Below are 19670 nucleotides of genomic sequence, written 5' to 3' on the forward strand. Positions count from 1 at the left end.
TTTTGATATTTTCCCTTTTTCCGGAGGCTGTGGGGGCACCCGGGCAATATGGACAATTATTTTTCCATCTTGCGGTAGTGGTAACTATTTTATATTTTTGGAGATAAAATTTACCCTACTTTTTGAGCATTTTTTGAAACAAAATTTCCACAAAACATTTAAAATTGCTCAAAAATTCAACCCTTTCCCCTTTATAAAATAAATTAAAAATGTGGAGGGGAATAAAAAACAGAAAACTTCTCAATAGTAAAAGAACATTAAAGCTAAAAACCTTGAAATAATTAAAGATTTACTATACGAAGAATCTATAATAAAATTTTAAAAAAATACAATAACATTTGCATCTGTGTGAGTATTAGTTCTTGCTGTAAGAGTAAAATAACATGATGAATCATTATTCCACTTAGTATGGTACCATAAACAAATCTTTACCGTATACTTGCACACTGGTTACATGTAGGCTTAACACTAGAATAAATCTTAAAATATAGTATCAAACGATTTGCATCATTTTATATGACCATTACTATCTGGTTTAGGAGTTTTCACGGGTAATTCCATACTTCCCAGCATTCCCTGTAGTTTTCTAGCATCTTGAAAGATTTTTGTTAATGTATACATTAATACACCAGCTACTACGAAAAAATTTCCTAACCACCAATACAAAGTCTTTGATTCATGGTAAAACAGTACTGCCAGAACAGTTTGCATCACTGACTTAGCGTTTATACTTAGATGATGGGCTATTGGTGACGTATATTTGATCTGTAGTGCACTAACCCATCCTATTGCCAAACTCAGGCAACCAGTTACTATTAATATAAACCAGAACTTTGGCTGATAGATTAAATCTGAATTAAGCACTGAATAAAATTGCCCCGAGCCTAGACACAAAGGCAGAAATATGACCATACAATTAAGGTTATTGTAATATGCTAATTTGAGTGAATCGCCATCCAGCAATGTCTCCGCTTTCTTGAAAAGAATTCCCGAAACAGCAGCCGACAAACTTGCCAATATTCCATAAATGACGCCAAAAACACTCAACGTGCCCGAAACGTCCTCCTGGTCAATTCCTATGAAGAACCCGCATACCACGAGAAAACAAGATATCACAGCTCTTAATGTCAACCCACGTCCAAGAACTAGTGCAGATAATCCTATAGTAAAGATAATAGTGAACGATCTAGCTACCTGGTAAAATGCAACTCCAATATGCTTCAACATTAAATTATTGAATGTTAATCCACATACTGAACTCATTGACAACATCAGCATTGTCCTAGAATATAACTGATTCGGATCCACTTTCGGCACTTTGGCTTGCACTCCACACTTAGCAAAGCCAAATCTAATGCACAGAATGAATCCAACTGCGACCATGCTCTGAAACCAGGCGGAGAAGATCGTCAATTCCTCTTCACCGAATGCTCCACTCAGAATGGTTTTGTTAAGGAATACCATTGAAATAGACACTGACCAGTACATTAGTATCACACCTGCTATCAGGCCATATGGCCGTTTTACTGAACTCTCCTCCGTCATTTTGACCTCTGACCTCAACTCCACCACTTGCTCAGTTTGACCTCTTTCTGTGATAAAATAAAGATGAAATTTCATCATACATGTTTCTAGATTCATACACTTTCAGTTGCAAAACATCTTGAACAGTGGAAATGTCATAGCTTTCATACATGTACAAATCAAGTATGTACATGTAATACTACTAAAATTGAAAGACAAATATTTATATAAACTGAAATAATTGAGCCTATGTGACTGACATGTAAATTTATAACTCACAGCAGCTAATATTATTAAAGGCTCATAAAGTCTAAGAAATGACTTAATTTAAACCATCTGTATACAAATACTATTGTAATAAGGGATTTAGAACATGTGAAATGCTTATAACCTATCAAAAGGAACACTGAATGTGAAATAATTTGTGCTATTTTGACTTCCAATCAAAATTAATAATGTCAGAATCAGTAAATTTGTATTGTCAAAACCCAAAAGATGCAAACTATTACTCAGATAATTATATGGTCAGTTAGAATCTTTTTGCAAACTGTAACAAGATAGCATTTGTAGGCTTAATGGGCCTTTAAATTCAGAGAATGAAATTCCAAAAATAGATTTTTGTACAACACTGTGCAATGTTGATGTAGAAAGAGTTCAATCTTTGAAATCAAAACAAATCATACAATAAAACTAATACATAATTAAAATGTTAAAATGCATGATGATATTGGATAATTTATATCTTGGATTCAAGCAGCATGGACTACATAAATTCTCAACTTATTTTCAAACACTTTTTTGTCTTGGTTTGGATGAATTCATCAAGATCATCATCATAAATTTACATGTGTTTACAGATAAGAATTTATATTTTGCAAACATTATAAAAATGACTAAATTTATGTTAAAATATAAACAGCCGTTTACCTATTTTTTTCAATGTAATAACTAGGGTTATTAATAATGCACCTTTTTCATGCATTAACATTTGTAGAAACATGAGGCTGCATTTAAAGCCTGAGTCTACAGCGCTAGGGATTTTAATATATCCAAGAACTTCTGCAGATGTTAAGGCTTAGGCAAAAAAAAGAAGGTGCAGCATGAAAGTAAAAGCGTAAAATTATTGAAAATGAAAATTGTTTGTTGGTATGGGACAAATAATGGGAAAAATGGTCTGGGATTGACAGAATTACTGTCATTCAATTTAATACTTGTGCAGGATGATAGGACATGTAGTTGCTATTTATGCACCAGTGGATTGTAAACATTGCCCCCCCCATTTAAGGCCATTGAATAAGCTCTAAATATTGGAATATCAAAAGCCTGGTAATAGCCCCACAATGTGGGGACATTTACAAGGTAAAGTCTCAGCTAAATGGCTCTTCTTTGTAAGTATGAAATATTCGATGATATTTTCACCCTAAAACAAAATAATAAAAGCTGGGAGGTAAAAATGTGATTGTTTTCCCTTTTCACCCGTCTGCTGTGGTCAAAATGGCTGAAGTTGTGGTTACAATTGCCCGGTACATAAGAGGTAAAGGCTTTTTCAGATTAACTTTAACATAGGGCAACAAGGTAAAATGTGTGTACATAAGTGTTACAGAGTCTTAAAATGTTTTTTTTCTTCTATATTTATAATTACAATGTATGACGTTATCTTTGTTTATAATGTCTAAATGGTACACTGCCAGCTCTTTAAAATGTTAACCTTAGTATAACGCTAACCTTAGTATAACGCTCATAGACCATGGCTCACTCCCTCCAAAAAAAATCATACATTTTGCAAATTAATTTGAGCCACATCACGACAAAACCAACATAATGAGTTTGCGACCAGCATGGATCCAGACCAGCCTGCGCATCCGCGCAGTCTGATCAGGATCCATGCTGTTCGCTATCAGTTTCTCTACTTGTTATAGGGTTTGTAAGCAAACAGCATGGATCCTGATCAGAATGCGCAGGCTGGTCTGGATCCATGCTGGTAGCAAACCCATTATGTTGGTTATGTCATGACACCGCTCATTTGTTTTCATGTTTATTTTATGGCGCCATATCCACTGTAACGCTTGTTACAGTGTTAAAGTGACACTCAAGTACAATAATTGTAATTAAGGACACTTGTTAGGGTAGAAGATGTGAAAAGCATGCACAAGTTAGCTTTGATCTGCTCTTTTGTTTGTTCTACCTGTCGACAAGTTAGTTATCAAAATGTTATAAAATCTCCAATTCAAACTGTAGCTGTGACATGCAGACATTGATGAATTAGGTAAACCACACAAGCCCAAAATCATTTTAAAAAGCATGGCTTAAAATATTACAGAGATAGAAGATATATATAATGTGGTGCAAAAGCATTATAACCAGGTTGATGTTTATTTTTTGTTTGTATCACTCAGGCAATATTTTTTCTTCAAAAAAAAATGATATGTAAAGTTCAACAATGCCAGTTTAGTCCTTAGCCCTAGATAACTAAGAAAACAGGGTAAACAGTGTTGAGGTTTATGATAAGATGCCAATAATTGATTGTATATATATGTAAGGGTGTTTATTTTAACAATTACTCACCTAATGAATTCATGGCAAGAAAGTTCATGCAAATTAACCAGAAATTTCTTCACTGCCAAAAGTGTATCACTGTCAACAACAAATGATGCAAGAATAAATTGTTTTCTTCTAAAATTTTATTTCAGTCAAGTGGTCATATGTTTTCTTACATGTGCTATATAAGCTTTTTTAAGCGCAACCAGATTTCATTTATGACACAGTCAGTTCTCTAAACTTCTTCAGGTGTGGTATTGCATGACACTGTGCTACATGTTGTATCCCATATTCCAATTTAATACTATGTGGTTTGAAATATAACACTTTTTTAACAGTAAGAAAGTCTATTCTACAGAACAATACTGGACTTGTTAAATAATTAACTGTCAAACCTACCATATATGTCAGACCATTTTACATACGATTTATATTTAGTGAGATACGCAAACACTTATCTTTCCTTGAAAAACTACTGATAAGAATAGCATGTTGTCCACATTACTAGTTCATAAAGTGTTTATTGGTGTATTGACCTGGAAACACTGTTTGCAGTTTGGAACAATTCAACTCTTTAGAAAGCTTGTGTGTGCAATCTGTTTCCGTATATAATAATTATCAGCGCATCGCATGTTTAATTATAAAAAACACATGATGTCAAACAGTGATTTTCTTACATATTTATACACCCTTTCCGTCCATCTATGTTCAATAGAGGATAATGCGGGTCGTGTTAAAATGTTGTTTAGTTTTGTTTTTAACCATATAATTATAAATTCCTTCGTGCATATCAAAGTCTCGGTTAGTTCCTCATCGGCGCCCGTTCCTCATACCTAAATAATGCTAAAATAATATCAATACATACTTCTATCTCTTCTCTGTCTCTCTATCATTCGTCAAAGGTACACAAACATGTCATTTTAACATGAATACCGAATAAATTTTATTGATGTTCGTCATGGTTCTCAACCCGTGTGATCATGATCAAACAAGTGCTTGGGCGTATTTGATTCGGCTACAATTTGTGTTTTACTGGTAATATCTAGAGCTCAGGATAGTGGATATCTACTGTACTGGCCCGGCTTTCACTAACGTTCTCAAAGTCAAAATCTCAGCTCAAATCTGAGATTTTTCTCAACTCAGAGACTGAGATTGAGATTTTTCTCAGTTTGGCTTTCACTAACAAAATCTGAGAAAAATCTCAACTTAAGACTTGAGATTTTTCTCAGATTTATTGAGACAAAGGTTTGCCGTCTCAGTTTTTGTCTCAGACAATCAAAATGGCGCTTTCAAGAAGAGTACACCTTCGTCGTCGGCGTGACAAACGAGTTTTTAGAAAACGATTCTCGTTAGATGATATGGATGATGGAGAACTTAGGAAAAGATACAGATTTTCTAAGGCTTCCATTTTGTACATACTCGCTATAGTAGAGAGATTTTTGATTAGATCGACGAGAAGGAGCCAGTCTGTGCCACCAATGCTTCAGCTTCTGACAGCCCTGCGGTTTTTCGCCACGGGGTCTTTCATGCGCCTCGTCGGCGATTCTACTGGGCTGTCAGAATCGTCTGTTTCGAGATGCGTGATAAGGGTCGCCAAGGCACTTGTTTCTGCGGCCAAGGATTTTATACGCATGCCTTCGGCTTCCCAAACAAGGATCACAAAGGAAAAGTTCTATCGTATCAGTAGTAAGTCAACTATATAATTTTCTTTTGTTTACATTATGTACCTAAAAATAGCATTACTGAAAAGAAATGGAATTTCCAAAATTATTGTTACTAAATTTGGACTGACCTTGATATTTACAGCGAGGCTAGAATTGCAAATGGCTGCTAACGATTGAAGGATTTACAAAAAGTGATTCAGCAAATCCTTAAAGATAAGTTTTTTAATTGATAAATCGTTTGAATATGCTCCATATATATCTGCCTCAATTTGTCTGATTAACTTTTTGTGCATATGAGAAATCAATTTTACAGGGACGCTGAACTACTTCAGTATATTCGTTCCCAAACATTTTCGTACTCGACGATTAAAGACCATTATTATGATATAACCAGCCAACATTTATAATTAAAACATTTAAAAACAGATATCAAAATATGTTTAAGATATCTTATATATACGCGTCATTGAGTAAACTATTTTTATCACAGAAATCTATCTTATAGATCTAATAGTAATAGATCTAAGTCTTATTTGATTAAAAGAATTAATAAACTAGGTAAAATGTAAGAAGGTGCCTAAAGCATACGTTTTGTAGTTGTTCTTGTCTTAAATAAACCACCAGTCTTTTTTGATTGACACTTTATATTCATATTGTGACCACATGTAGCCTTATAGTATAATTTTAGACATAACATATCTTCATTTGTGTGAAGTCAAAATATGTTTATTTCATTTAATTTAAAGAGACTGTGTAACAGCTATAGTACATGTATCAATACTAAATTTGATATCAAATTTGAGCACCTTACTTATACATTTTTTTAAATGATCAAACATGTATACAAGACAGTCATTTTTAATGTATATGTAAGTATTAATTAATTTGCTAATAAAAATTTAAATTATGAAATTATATCCCATACTGTGATTTTATTGCTCAATAAAATCACAGGAATTGGATTCGATGAATTATGTCAAGAGGGCGTGGCCCACGAGATATCATGTTGTGCATCTGTACGACAAACAGCGATTTTATCAAGTGATAAAATCAAAGTTTGTGATTTATTATTTGGATTCTAACATGACATCAACAAATAATTGCTGCCACCAGGATCAATAAGCTAAAATGTGCCTCGTTTGTTTCTGTACTTATTTTCATTGCGTCAATTGTTTTAGTGGTTACGTCACATGTTCAATGGTTTGTTTCACATATTTAAATATAGAATGACTCAACAGTGATTTTGTTGCATAAAAACACACAAATTTCAGTTCTCTGTGTTCAGTGGGGAAATATGTGGCTTGTGTTAAAATAGTAGATAATATACTATGATGTTCAAGTAAATAATTTATCACAGTATTACATGATTTAATATATGCTTTGCTTCAGAATTTCCAAATGTAATTGGAGCTGTGGACTGTACGCACGTTAAGATTCAGGCCCCAACCAACAATGAAAGTGACTTTGTAAACAGAAAAGGGTTTCATTCGATTAATGTACAGGTATATGATTATTAAATTATTTCTGTAATTAGTTTACAAAGAAAGCTTAAAATAATGTTAGTAGTTTAAGGTGTTAATCAAATTCATTAAAAATCATATGATTGCAAAGAAACATGTTATCCATTTTCTGTCCCATGGATAATTTTATAAAAACAACAATTAGATGGCAGACTGACAACCACAGTCTCTGTTGTATCTGGCTTTCAACCTTATTCTTGACATGACTCTTGTTTTTTACTTATCTTAATGTTATATTATTGAACTGATACTAATTAGGGGCGATAGTTTGTAAGTGGTCAGATAGCTCAGTATGAAGAGCTGCGGTATGGCTTTCTTAGGGTCTTGAGTTCGAGTCCCCACCAGGCCGCCCTTTTTTACTTGTTGACATTAGGTTTAAATTTTGTACATAACTTGTATCAAATTACAAAAAGGTGCACGAAAACTTGCTTGTGCAAGTTTTTGAAATGACAGAACTAGAGTTATTTGTACATGTGAGCGCATGTGTTACAAAATACGAATATAACATGTTTTTATAAAGGAGACGACTTAGACATGAATATTTATACAAACTGAATATAATTTTGTTTTAGATGGTTTGTGATGCTGAATTTAAGTTTTTAAACTGTGTAGCAGAGTGGCCAGGCTGCACACATGACGCAAGGGTCTTTAGGAACAGTAAACTCTGTGAAAGTTTGGAAAATGGTGAGTTAACACTTTCTTTCCTTTATGCTCTCAGTTATATTTAACATACAATTAATTTCACTTATTTATCATCTTCAAATCTTTATTCATAATAAATTTAATACAGAAAAAAATTAAAATTAAATTTTTTCTGAGCTATGATCATTAACAGATATCCACAGTGATTGGGACTCAAAATATTTATAATTCCCGGACACTAACATGAAGTCTGTCTCAGTTTTACTATGTCATGAATTAAGGCCATCCTTAAAAAAATGTTTGTTTGCAGTAACCCGACCCAGAATTTTCAAGGTGGGTAGGTAGGTCGCTTTTTTTTTATATTGAACTGTACTCCCAAATAAACATGGAATTTCAAAATGCTGGACAATATAATTTTATGCTTTGATAATCTGTTAACAATTAATAAATTGATAACTGAATTCTAATTTAATAAGACCTACATTTTATTTCTTCAGTTAACCTTTAAAAGAAGGAAAACAAATCACAAGGCATAATTTTCTGATTCAAAAAAAAAAATATTTTTTTTATCCAGACCATGAAAATTTTTTTTGAGTAGTGGCAAATCTTGTGAGTCGGTCGCGTTACTGCAAACAAACATTTTTAGCTCGACTATTCGAAGAATATGAGAGCTATTGTAGTCGCCCCGGCGTCGGCGTCCGCGTCGGCGTTGGTTAAAGTTTTTTGTAAAGTCAAATATCTCAATTATTACTTGAGATATTCAATTTAAACTTACAATACTTATTTATAGTAACAAGGTACATCAGATTGACAAGTTTGATAACTCTGCCTACAATATTGACAGAATTATGCCCCTTTTTAACTTAGAAATTTTGGTTAAAGTTTTTTGTAAAGTCAAATATCTCAATTATTGCTTGAGATATTCAATTGAAACTTACAATACTTATTTATAGTAACAAGGTTCATCAGATTGACAAGTTTGATAACTCTGCCTACAATATTGACAGAATTATGCCCCTTTTTAACTTAGAAATTTTGGTTAAAGTTTTTTGTAAAGTCAAATATCTCAATTATTGCTTGAGATATTCAATTGACACTTACAATACTTATTTATAGTAACAAGGTACATCAGATAGACAAGTTGGATAACTCTGCCTACAATATTGACAGAATTATGCCCCTTTTTAACTTAGAAATTTTGGTTAAAGTTTTTTGTAAAGTCAAATATCTCAATTATTGCTTGAGATATTCAATTTAAACTTACAATACTTATTTAAAGTAACAAGGTACATCAGATTGACAAGTGGGATAACTCTGCCTACAATATTGACAGAATTATGCTCCTTTGGAACTTTTTTGTTAAAGTTTTTTGTAAAGTCAAATATCTCAATTATTGCTTGAGATATTCAATTGAAATTTAAAATACTTTTTTGTTGTAACAATGTACATCAGTGTGCAAAAATTGCATAACTCTGCCTGCAATATTTGCAGAATTATTTGCCCCTTTGAAACTTAGTAATTTGGGTTAAAGGTTAAAGGTATTCAAAGATATTTACTTGAAACTTTACACATGCACTTAGGGTCATAATTGGAGGGTCATAATTGTATGTCACTGACCAAGTTCCATAACTCTATCTTGCATTAAGGCTGATTCATATCCCCTTTTCTACTTAGTCTCTTGGTTAATGTTTACATGCAAGTTTTACATATCTCAATAACTATTAAAGGTATTTATTTAAAACTTCACATATGCATTTAGGGTTATAATTGTAGGTCACTGACAAAGATCCATAATTCTATCTTGCATTTAGGCTGATTTTTCTCCCCTTTTTCAACTTAGAAATTCACGGTAAAGTTTTGTTTGTAAGCTGTTATCTCAATAACTACTGAAGGGTTTGTCACTTTGTGCCTTTTTTGGGACAATTTTATGCATTCATAATAATAAAGCAGTGATTTCTTGATAAAACATCTTAATAACAAGCCTTTGTACCTTGTCTGTCAAATTTATTTTTCATAGGTAATTAGTATTATTATATTCAATAAAACACCCTTGTGACATTACCTTCCGAATAGTCAAGCCAATACTGTATAATTAGACTCTCTCTAAGGCCTATAACATGAATTTATAAAAAAAAATTAGCCCTTTTGTGAACTTAAAAAATTTAACATTATCAAGGCTCTTTTACTATCAAGCACTTAGAATAGTCGAGCGTGCTGTCCTTCCGACAGCTCTTGTTTTAAGGATGGCCTAAGCCATCTTCATAATCATTGTAATATTAGTTTGTTTAGAAATGTTAAATCATAATTTTTTCTATAATAAAAGTAAAGTTGTATTATAAAAATACATTTAATGCTAAAGATATTCACAATCTCTAATGTAATCATGAATTCATATATGAATGTAAATCACTATAAGCAAATGACATGTCTTCGGAATGTATTTTCTATTATATCAGTTTGATGCCAACAAAAATATGTATGTATTAATGTTTCAGGACAGTATGATGGACTTTTGGTTGGGGACTCTGCTTATCCATGTCGCCCTTTCCTAATGACACCATTCAACCAACCTAGTGACGAAAAGGAAAGGAAGTTTAATTCAGCATTGTGTCGGGCGAGAGTCCTTATTGAACAAAGTTTTGGTATTTTAAAGAGAAGGTTTCCATGCCTACAGGTCGGGCTTCGCATGTTACCTGAGAGGGCTGCACTTGTCACAATGGCATGTGTTGTCCTCCATAACATTGCCATGCAGAGGGATGAACCTCTTGACGACACTGGCGAAGTTGACATTGGAAATGATGCCAGCAATGTTAGCCTTCCAGAACATAACGATGGATCTGGAATTCGCCAACATTTATGTCAAAATTTCTTTTAAGCACAGGAAACTGATGTTTAAAACAAAACAAAAGTATTTCAACAACCAAGGAAACATCACACCCTTATATTATGTATATATTGTTGAATTTTTGTTTTGTTTTAAACTTCAGGCTTCTGTGTCTGTAGGCAAGGAAACCTTCATTTTATAGAGGATATTTGTTTGTATTGTATGTAATAATGAAATATATTTATTTATCACACACCCGTGCCGATTTTGCGACTCCGTAAATATGGTATTGCACGGCCGTGCATATATTTTGACGTGACGTCATTAGCGTTATACAAACATAGTGTTAAGACGCGCTAAATGTTGGTGTTTAAGTATAGGCGCGTCAATGAAAAATGACTCTTATTTCACTTTAAACGGTCTTGATTTTATGGTATGTGATAAATAGAATATTAAATTCGTGTAAGTTCATTACTGAATATATTGCACTCGTTGAATAAAATAATATTATGCTCGCCAAAGGCTCGCATAATATAATTTTAATCAACTCGTGCAATAAATTCAGTATTGAACTTACACTCATTCAATATCCTCTATAGAATATCTGGAGTATGCAAATGAAATATATTTCAATCTAATATGTAAAACAAATAAATTTTCTTTTTGTGCCCCCAATTAAAAGTGGGGCATTTACCCTTGTCCGTCTGTTCGTTCTCTTTTGTGCCGCAGGTAACTAAAAAAATATTTGACCTAGTCATTAAACTTTACAGGATTGTTGATAAGCATGAGCAGTTGTGCACCTCGGTATTTTCATGTGGATTATATAGTGTTTTTAGAGTTACTGCCCTTGACTTAGTAAAAATTTGCATTTTTCAACTTGTGTCACATGTAACTCAAAAAGGATTGGACCTAGTCCTGAAACATTACAGGAATATTGATCAGCACGTGTAGTTGTGCACCTGGTTATTTTCGTGTGGATTTATTCAGTATCTTTTACAGTTATTGCCCTTGACTTAGTAAAAATTTGCAATTTTCAACTTGTGTCGATGTAACTAAAAAATTATTTGACCTACAATCATGAAACTTTACAAGAATGTTGCTCAGTATATGAAGTTGTGCACCTGGGGTTTCAATTGTGGAATTATTCTATTGATATAGAGTTACTGCCCTTGACTTAGTAAAAAATTTGCAATATTCAACTTGTGTCGCATGTAACTCGAAAAGGATTTGACCTAGAGTCATGAAACTTTACAGGAATGTTCAATGATCAGCATGTGTAGTTGTACTTGTGAATTTATTCAGTATTTGTAAAGCTCTTGCCCTTTACTTAGTAAAAGATTTTTACTTTTCAACGTCCAAAAATATGTAGTAGGGCACCTTTGTCCTATGCACACATTTCTAGTCATTGCATGCTTTTTAAGTGATTCTAATTATTATTTTACTGATTTTGATGTATACTGTTAGGTTGTGCATTTACTTTATGACGTCATGACATAATTACGTCACATCATCAATTTTGAAATATTGTTCTTTTGCATTGCTCTAATTTTTAACATGATGTATGATGCATTTCTCTAATTTTTAACATGATGTATGATGACATTGACTTTCTTTTTCCTGGAGAAGCGAACTTTATGTATGAGAGCATTTTTTTTGCCTATTATTATCCCCTGCTGAAAACTGGCCGGGGATATAGAAATAATCTCTCTCCGTCAATCCAACCTTCTGCCATCCGACATTTTTTGTCCGGAGCATATCTCAAAAAGTATTAGAGGTATCAACTTGAAACTTCATAGGTGGATAGATCTCATTGAGGAGTGCAGCACACAAGATATAATAACCTAACCTGCATTATTTTTCAGTTTTTGCCCTTTGTTATTTTCAGCCATCAGTATTCACATAGGTTTCATGTCTGTAATCACTTCAGCCATCAGTTTTATTTACCTAAAGACCTCTTAAAATTGAATGATTCTGCTCTAGTACATATCATTCAACACATTCGGCAGGGGATGGTCATGTAAAAATGGCTCTTGTTCAATTAAGTTATGGTATTCTTTTCATCAGCATTCAGATATAGTCCAGCTGCAGTGAAAATTATATGTTATAAATTTCACTAGTGGTTTGTCAGATTATAGGCCTCTCCTTTTTTCAACGAAATTAAGAAATCTAAATGAAAACAGAACTTTTGAATTTTCAAATTTTATTATGTTGATGTTAACATACATTTCATTATACTCAAGAATTAAAGGCACATTATGCCTCAGAAACCTTTTAATATTTCCTTCTTAAAAAAGGGCAAATATGAGGTTCATAACATTTAATAAATGACTTAACAGCATGTTAGATGTACACAATTTATTGCCTGGAAAATCTAGAGCTGAATGTGAAAGTCTTGGTCATACTTGTAAAAGTAATGAAATGTAAACCATGGATTATTTTTATTTCCATTCAAATTGCTAAAACACTGTAAATGAGCCGTGTCACGACAAAACCAACATAATCGCAGTCTGATCAGGATCCATGCTGTTCGCTATCAGTTTCTGTACTTATTATAGAGTTTGTAAGCGAATAGCATGGATCCTGATCAGAATGCACGGATGCGCAGGCTAGTCTGGATCCATTCTGGTTGCAAACCCATTATGTTGGCTTTGTCGAGACGCAGCTCAAATGTATTTATTGCCAAAATAAGCAGCAGAAAAAGATTGCTTAGGTAATTAGCAAATGTATAACTTAAATCCTTTTTTTTTTGAAAATATAAGCAGATATCAAAAATAAATAAAGGACATTGAACAAGTGTATGTTCAGTACTAATGAAATCGAACAAGTTGGATAAAATAATATCATGCTAGCCTCTGGCGAGCAAAATATTTAATATTAAACAAGTTCAATAACTTTAGAAATGAATCAACACAAATGTGATTTTCTTTTTATCACATATCCAAAATAATAACTGATCATTTCTGTAAAGTTAAGTTGAAATAATTTGACCAAGTGAACAGTAAAAGATATGGGTATCAGTTATCTATTTCACAAAACTATATCACTTTTGAGTGATTTTATTTTGCCGATTAAAGCTGATTTAGTGTTTAAAGGTACACACACACAAAGTCAAAGACTTTTGTAGGCCTGAGTGATGAATCACAAAGTTCTTAAACAATAAAACATGGATTATTGTAGTATTGATATATATTTCCATTTCATTATGAAGATAGAAAGAAAATCTGTATAAAAAATTGCTTTACTACATTGACTTTGTATAAATCAAAACAAATATCGTTTTCTACATTTTTACAATTATTTTTGATAAAGAATCTGTTATTTATTAATAATGCAAAATGCAAAAATAAATACTAGAAACCATAAATTATGTTCTTGTTGTATTCAATATTTGAGAGTTTCAAGTCCATTATTAGCTCATCTGAGTATTTATATTCCCAATGACAAGGAAAAAGTAATATTGTAAGCTATAAACTAAAGAAGATATAAATTCTAAATAATTATTTGATTTTAACAAAGTTCATATTTGTACCTGAAATAGTGCAAATGTAAAAACAACTGGTTGCTATTGCTAAAGGAAAACAACATTTACATAAGAAGTCGCCTGTTGCTTTACAAAATTAAAAGTTTCCTTGGTAGTCAGTGCCTGCTATGAAATACAAAGACAGATTCAGTTGTTGCTATGGAAAGTTAATGTTTGCTGTAGAAGTAATTGGTTGCTAGCAAAGTTCCAGTTTGCTAATAAAAAGTCATTGGTTGCTATGGAGTTATTTGATACCATGGGTACTGAGTTTTAGCTCTTGTAGATTTAGAGAAGATTTTTTTAGTTTCTTTTATTATGCCCCCACTTTGAAGAAGAGGGGGTACATTGCTTTGCACTTGTCGGTCCGAAGACCAAATGGTTTCCGAGTGATAACTAAAGAACCCTTAGGCCTAGGAACTTCAAACTTGGTATGGTGATTGGTCATGACCAGCAGATGACCCCTCTTGATTTTGGGGTTAAGGGGTCAAAGGTCAAGGTCACATCAACCTTGTAGGTAAAACGGTTTCTGATCAATAACTAAACAATCCTTAGGCCTAGGAACTTTCAAACTTGGTATGGTGATTGTTTATGACCAGTAGATGACCCCTATTGAGTTTTGGAGAATATATGTTCCCTGGGGCAGGGCAAAGTATGACTTGAGGATTATTATTTGAAAATACAAAATATCTGACAAAAAGACTCTACACTATAAAAATAGAAGGAATGATCTTTCTTAGTTTTTACAAAATTGGCCTATTGTTGTTTTAACCTTTTATCCTATGAGCATATTGTGGGAAATCGCCGTTTGACACATATTTTGAACAAACTTAGTATACACTTATTAGAACATGTTTCATGCTAAATATCTTAGCTCTAGCTCTTTAGAAGATTTTTTAAGTTTTTGCTATACACATATAAGGAAAATGAATGACCCCTGGGGCGGGCCAATTTTGTCCTCAGGGCTTTTATTTGAACAAACTTGTTGGACATCCATAATAAGATGTTTCATGCTAAATATCTTAGCCCTAGCTCTTTGGGTTCTCTAAAAGAAGATTTTTTAAGTTTTTACTATGTGCATATAGGGAAAATCAATGACCCTCTGGGGCGGGGCCAATTTTGACCCAAGGGCTTTTATTTGTACAAACTTGGTAGAAATTCACTAGAAAATGTTTCATGCCAAATATCTAAGCTCTAGCTCTTTGGGTTTTTAAAAGAAGATAAATATAAAAGGTGACCACCAAAGGAACATTCCTGTGAAGTTGGGATGAAATTGGCTTAGTGGTTTCTGAGGAGATGTCATTTAAAGTAAAAGTTTACGGATGCCGGACAAAAAAGCGATCACAAAAGCTACACCAGACAAAAAGCGATCACAAAAGCTCACCCTGTCACTTTGTGAAAGGTGATCTAAAAAGGCTATAGTTTTGTCTTAACAAGAGCTGTCAGTAGGGCAGCAACGCTCTACTATTCTTAGTGCTTGATAGTAAAACAAGAGCGATCAGTGATCACATGTGTCGCCTCATGATGGCCAATTTCATGTTGTGACAAATTTTGTGACAGACGGACAGACAGTGCACAACTAGACTTGGTACTGATCATTCCTGTATTGTTTGGATAAAATTGCATCAGTAGTTCATGAGTAGTCCGGACAAATTTTTGTGTATCTGGCAACACACAGAAAAAAAAAACACCTTTTTATCAAAGGACCATAACTCGGCCAAAAATCATTCAACCGGAAAAACCCGTGCAATATGCGCAAGGACTTGAGCTACAGATCAACCCTGTTAAGTTTCAATGGAATTGCATTAGTGGTATAAGAGAAGAAGTCCGAACAAACTTTAGAAATAAAAATTATTAAAGGGCAATAACTCTGACAAAAATCATTGAACCTGAAATAGATGACAATATGCACAACTAGACTTGGTACTGATCATTACTGTAAAGTTTGGATGAAATTGCACTGGTAGTTTATGAGGAGTATTCCGGACAAGTTTTGTGATGGACAGACAGATGGACAGACTTGATAATGTAAAATTTTCTAAGTTAACAAAAAGGCAATTTTTTTTTAAACCTGTAACAGTTATAGGCCTTGAAGAAAGTCCTATTATGCTCTAAAAGAAGAGTATAAAATATCAACTTGTTTCAAAGCCAGATGTCAATAGAATATGAAAATATCTGAGGTGGTATGCAAACTTAAATATAAATTCTAAGTGGAAAAAGGAGCATTATTCTGCCAAATGCTTTATACAGTTACCTCCTCCTGTATACAGGTTGGGGTCATGATGGTGAACAAGTGTGCAAAGTTTCAAAGCCATATGTCAATGGACTTTGAAAATATTTGAGGTATTACAAAAACTTTAACATAAGTGGTTACGCAGACGCCGATGCTCGGATGACTACAATAGCTAAAAATCAAAATCAAATTTATCTAATAAACTGACAGAATGGGGATCCTCTGCCAGTCTTGACAACATTAATTCTAAAATTGATTTTTTCAATTTTATATTTTCTATTTCTTTTTCAATTTTCACGGTTTCTTTTTCAATTTTCGCTGTTTCTTTTTCGATTTTCGCTGTTTCCTTTTCTAATTTATAAGTTTCCTTTATTATTCTTTCAGTGTCAAGTTTTATTCTTTTGTTGTCGAGAGTTAAGTTGTCTTTTTCTAATTCCTTTTCTGACCTACGTCGTCTTTCTGTACTGCTGCCTGAAGAATGTCCTGAAATAAAGAACACTTTCACTTAACTCAACATTGTTTTGAGACTAATATTGTTTTGAGACTTAGAGTTTCAACCAGTTGTACATACTTCAAGTGATAGATGGACTGAAAGGTAATGCCATTTCAATGTCACTCTCAAGTGATTCTAAATGTTGGCGATAATACTACATTTTATTTACTTGCACTTGAAATACACTGCATTCAATAATAATCTAATTATAACTTTTTTATAACAAAGTAACCATCTTTACCATAGTTTGAAACTCTGAGCAGGGAAACATCATTCTTTGCCTTGCCATCTGAAAAATGATATGAACTCATGAAAACAAGTATAAAGGCATGCATTGATGAGTCATGCAAACACAAATTTGAATCAGTTTGATTCCTTTTCTGTACTTAAGATTTTGAAATTACATGCAGACAATAATTTAAATAACCAGAACAGCTAACAGAAATGTTATTTTGTAAAAGGTCATTTGGTTATTAAAATAAAAAACACACACATAACAAACTTAAACCTGATAAATGGTGTAGAAAACAGACAGAAGCAAAGTATTTTCTAATTATTCTATCAGTAAACTATTGATTTTCTTGATTTATATTTCTTCATCAGTGAGAATTATAAATCAATGTCCTGATAAATTTCCAATTACCTTGATCATGCTCATCTGGTAGTGGCTTACCAGTATCTGCCACAGTTATGCTGGCACACAAAGCACCTAAATTAGAAACAATAAATAAAATTTCAGCATATATCAATCAAATATTAACTTAATTAAGAAATATGTTAATTATGAGTAACAGGCAAGTAATGAAAAAAAAGACTTAAAAGACTTAAAAGTTTAATTATATTAAAACATATAAAGATAGCACATAACCCCAGTTAGATTTTCATCTAAAAATGTCCAAATGTCAAAGCTGTACATCAAAGGACAATAAAGTAAGTCACTGTGTCCCCTTGGTTAAGGTCTACCAGACAATGCCTTATTATTGGTTATGTGTCATGTTCCAAAATCCTGGGAAAAAAACCTGAGTACACTATTGATGTATATAAATGATTGTCCTGATGAATTTCATATGATAAATAACAAATTACCTAGGTCATGGTCATCTGGCAGTACTAGCTTTCTAGCATTTGTCAAGGCCTTGTTGGCACACACAGCTCCTAAACCAGAAACAATTTAAAAACATTGAGCACATATCAATGAAATATTAACTAAACCAACAAATATGTTAATTACTAGTAATTCTAACACAACCAGCAATTTTATATATTTATTTTTTATTTTATTTTGTTCTATAAAAATATTTTTTCTAAGTAGTCAAATATTGAAATATGGCATTCTTCATTATCTGTTATGTTATAGGTATAATTTACTAGTTACTGGTGATGATGTTGTTACATTTAAACATAGAGGAAGAGAATTATTGAATGATACACATGTTTATAGTAATCAAAGATTTAAGACGCCAAAATTGTCCTCTACTTATGTACACTATTATAAATAACATCCTTCATTAAGCTTAATAGCATTATTGTTTAAAGGTAAAGTCAATGAATTTAGATTTTTTTATAATAAATAAACCTATATGACTGTACTTATAGAGCAGAAAATAATAATTTCATCTTAATGTGTTACAAAATTTTTGTACCTTCGGTGTCAAGGCTTGTGTTTAAGCCATGGACAGAGGCTTTTTTGGATGTTGCCTCCATCCATAGCTTCTCACTGGGAGTGAACGCTGAAGTCTTTCCCCCACCAGTCTTTTTGTTGTTGTCCAGCTTTTCATTGGCTGTAATAGAAAATTTATACCTTCAATGTAAACACACCATTCCAAAATACTGTTTGCAAATAATTCATGAGTGTAGGAACCCAGTCTATGAATAACAGTTACCAAATCAAACACGTTCCAAGTATTAACTATATATTTATTGTTTTGTATTCAATTGCAATAAATAAATCTTGATAAAAGTTCATGAAGACTGCGCCTCTAAATCTGAATTTATCTATAAGATTTCTAAAACTTTCATCTGTTTGAAGCATATCATTCAGTTGATAACAATATGAAAGATTAAGGCTAGAGTTAGTAAATAAAAAACTTCAGCTACAAGATTAATATGCATCCGCTCACTATCTAGATAAAAACATATTTTTTACAATACTAATGAAATATATATAATAAGTTTACATATTGAGCAATGTCAAAGAAAATTCTAATGAAAATGCTCACCTCTTTGCCTTATGTTGGTTATTTGTTTCCTTAGCTGGACAACATTGATGGGGGTATCAGATACACTGAAATATAAGACACTGGTGATAAACTTCACTTTGAATTTTACATGAATACTGAATGAATAATCGTAACTGAAAACAGTTGAATAAAGATAATTATTTTATTCGCTCCATCTTGAAGAATCCTTAAGCATTTGGTGTTTAATAGTTAATCTCAAGTAAAATTGATCCTGTTCGTAATTACAATCAACAATTATCAAACTTTTAACAGTAAAAATGACTCAGCTTATGTCGGCTCCTTTGATTTCATCCCAAACTGTATATATCATCAACTCCCCTTATTTCGCGACTACCGTAAATTCGCGGCCATCTTTGTTTCCAAGATAGTCTCGGACTGACTGGTTTCTGCGCATGCGTGACCGTGGGAAAATTTTTACTAGGGAGAATTTACCTTGACCTCAAAAACATTACCAAAAATCATGCTGTTTAAAGAT

At 32.7% G+C, this 19670-nt stretch overlaps 3 protein-coding genes across 3 annotated transcripts; 1 reads left to right on the forward strand and 2 right to left on the reverse strand.

Annotated features, from left to right (window-relative positions):
* Positions 1 to 230: 230 nt before the first annotated feature.
* Positions 231 to 5081, reverse strand: LOC132750089 (GDP-fucose transporter 1-like). The gene is made up of 2 exons (XM_060740027.1): positions 4928 to 5081; positions 231 to 1592 (listed from the first exon to the last, which is right to left on the reverse strand). The coding sequence occupies exons 1-2, from the start codon at positions 4953 to 4955 to the stop codon at positions 508 to 510; spliced, it is 1113 nt and encodes a 370-aa protein (XP_060596010.1). The 5' UTR covers positions 4956 to 5081; the 3' UTR covers positions 231 to 507.
* A 57-nt stretch (positions 5082 to 5138) lies between these two features.
* LOC132750090 (putative nuclease HARBI1) lies at positions 5139 to 13450 on the forward strand. Its single transcript, XM_060740029.1, has 4 exons — positions 5139 to 5748; positions 7116 to 7228; positions 7819 to 7930; positions 10384 to 13450. Exons 1-4 carry the CDS (start codon positions 5343 to 5345, stop codon positions 10761 to 10763), a joined length of 1011 nt encoding a protein of 336 aa, XP_060596012.1. The 5' UTR covers positions 5139 to 5342; the 3' UTR covers positions 10764 to 13450.
* LOC132750091 (uncharacterized) lies at positions 12896 to 19410 on the reverse strand. Its single transcript, XM_060740030.1, has 6 exons — positions 19175 to 19410; positions 18599 to 18736; positions 18042 to 18110; positions 17599 to 17664; positions 17197 to 17244; positions 12896 to 16945 (listed from the first exon to the last, which is right to left on the reverse strand). The coding sequence occupies exons 2-6, from the start codon at positions 18657 to 18659 to the stop codon at positions 16635 to 16637; spliced, it is 555 nt and encodes a 184-aa protein (XP_060596013.1). The 5' UTR covers positions 18660 to 18736; positions 19175 to 19410; the 3' UTR covers positions 12896 to 16634.
* Between the last annotated feature and the right edge of the window lie 260 nt (positions 19411 to 19670).

The sequence above is a fragment of the Ruditapes philippinarum genome, unplaced genomic scaffold, assembly GCF_026571515.1.
Source record: "Ruditapes philippinarum isolate M1 unplaced genomic scaffold, ASM2657151v2 ctg6116_1_1_1_1, whole genome shotgun sequence".
Lineage (NCBI taxonomy): Eukaryota > Metazoa > Mollusca > Bivalvia > Venerida > Veneridae > Ruditapes > Ruditapes philippinarum.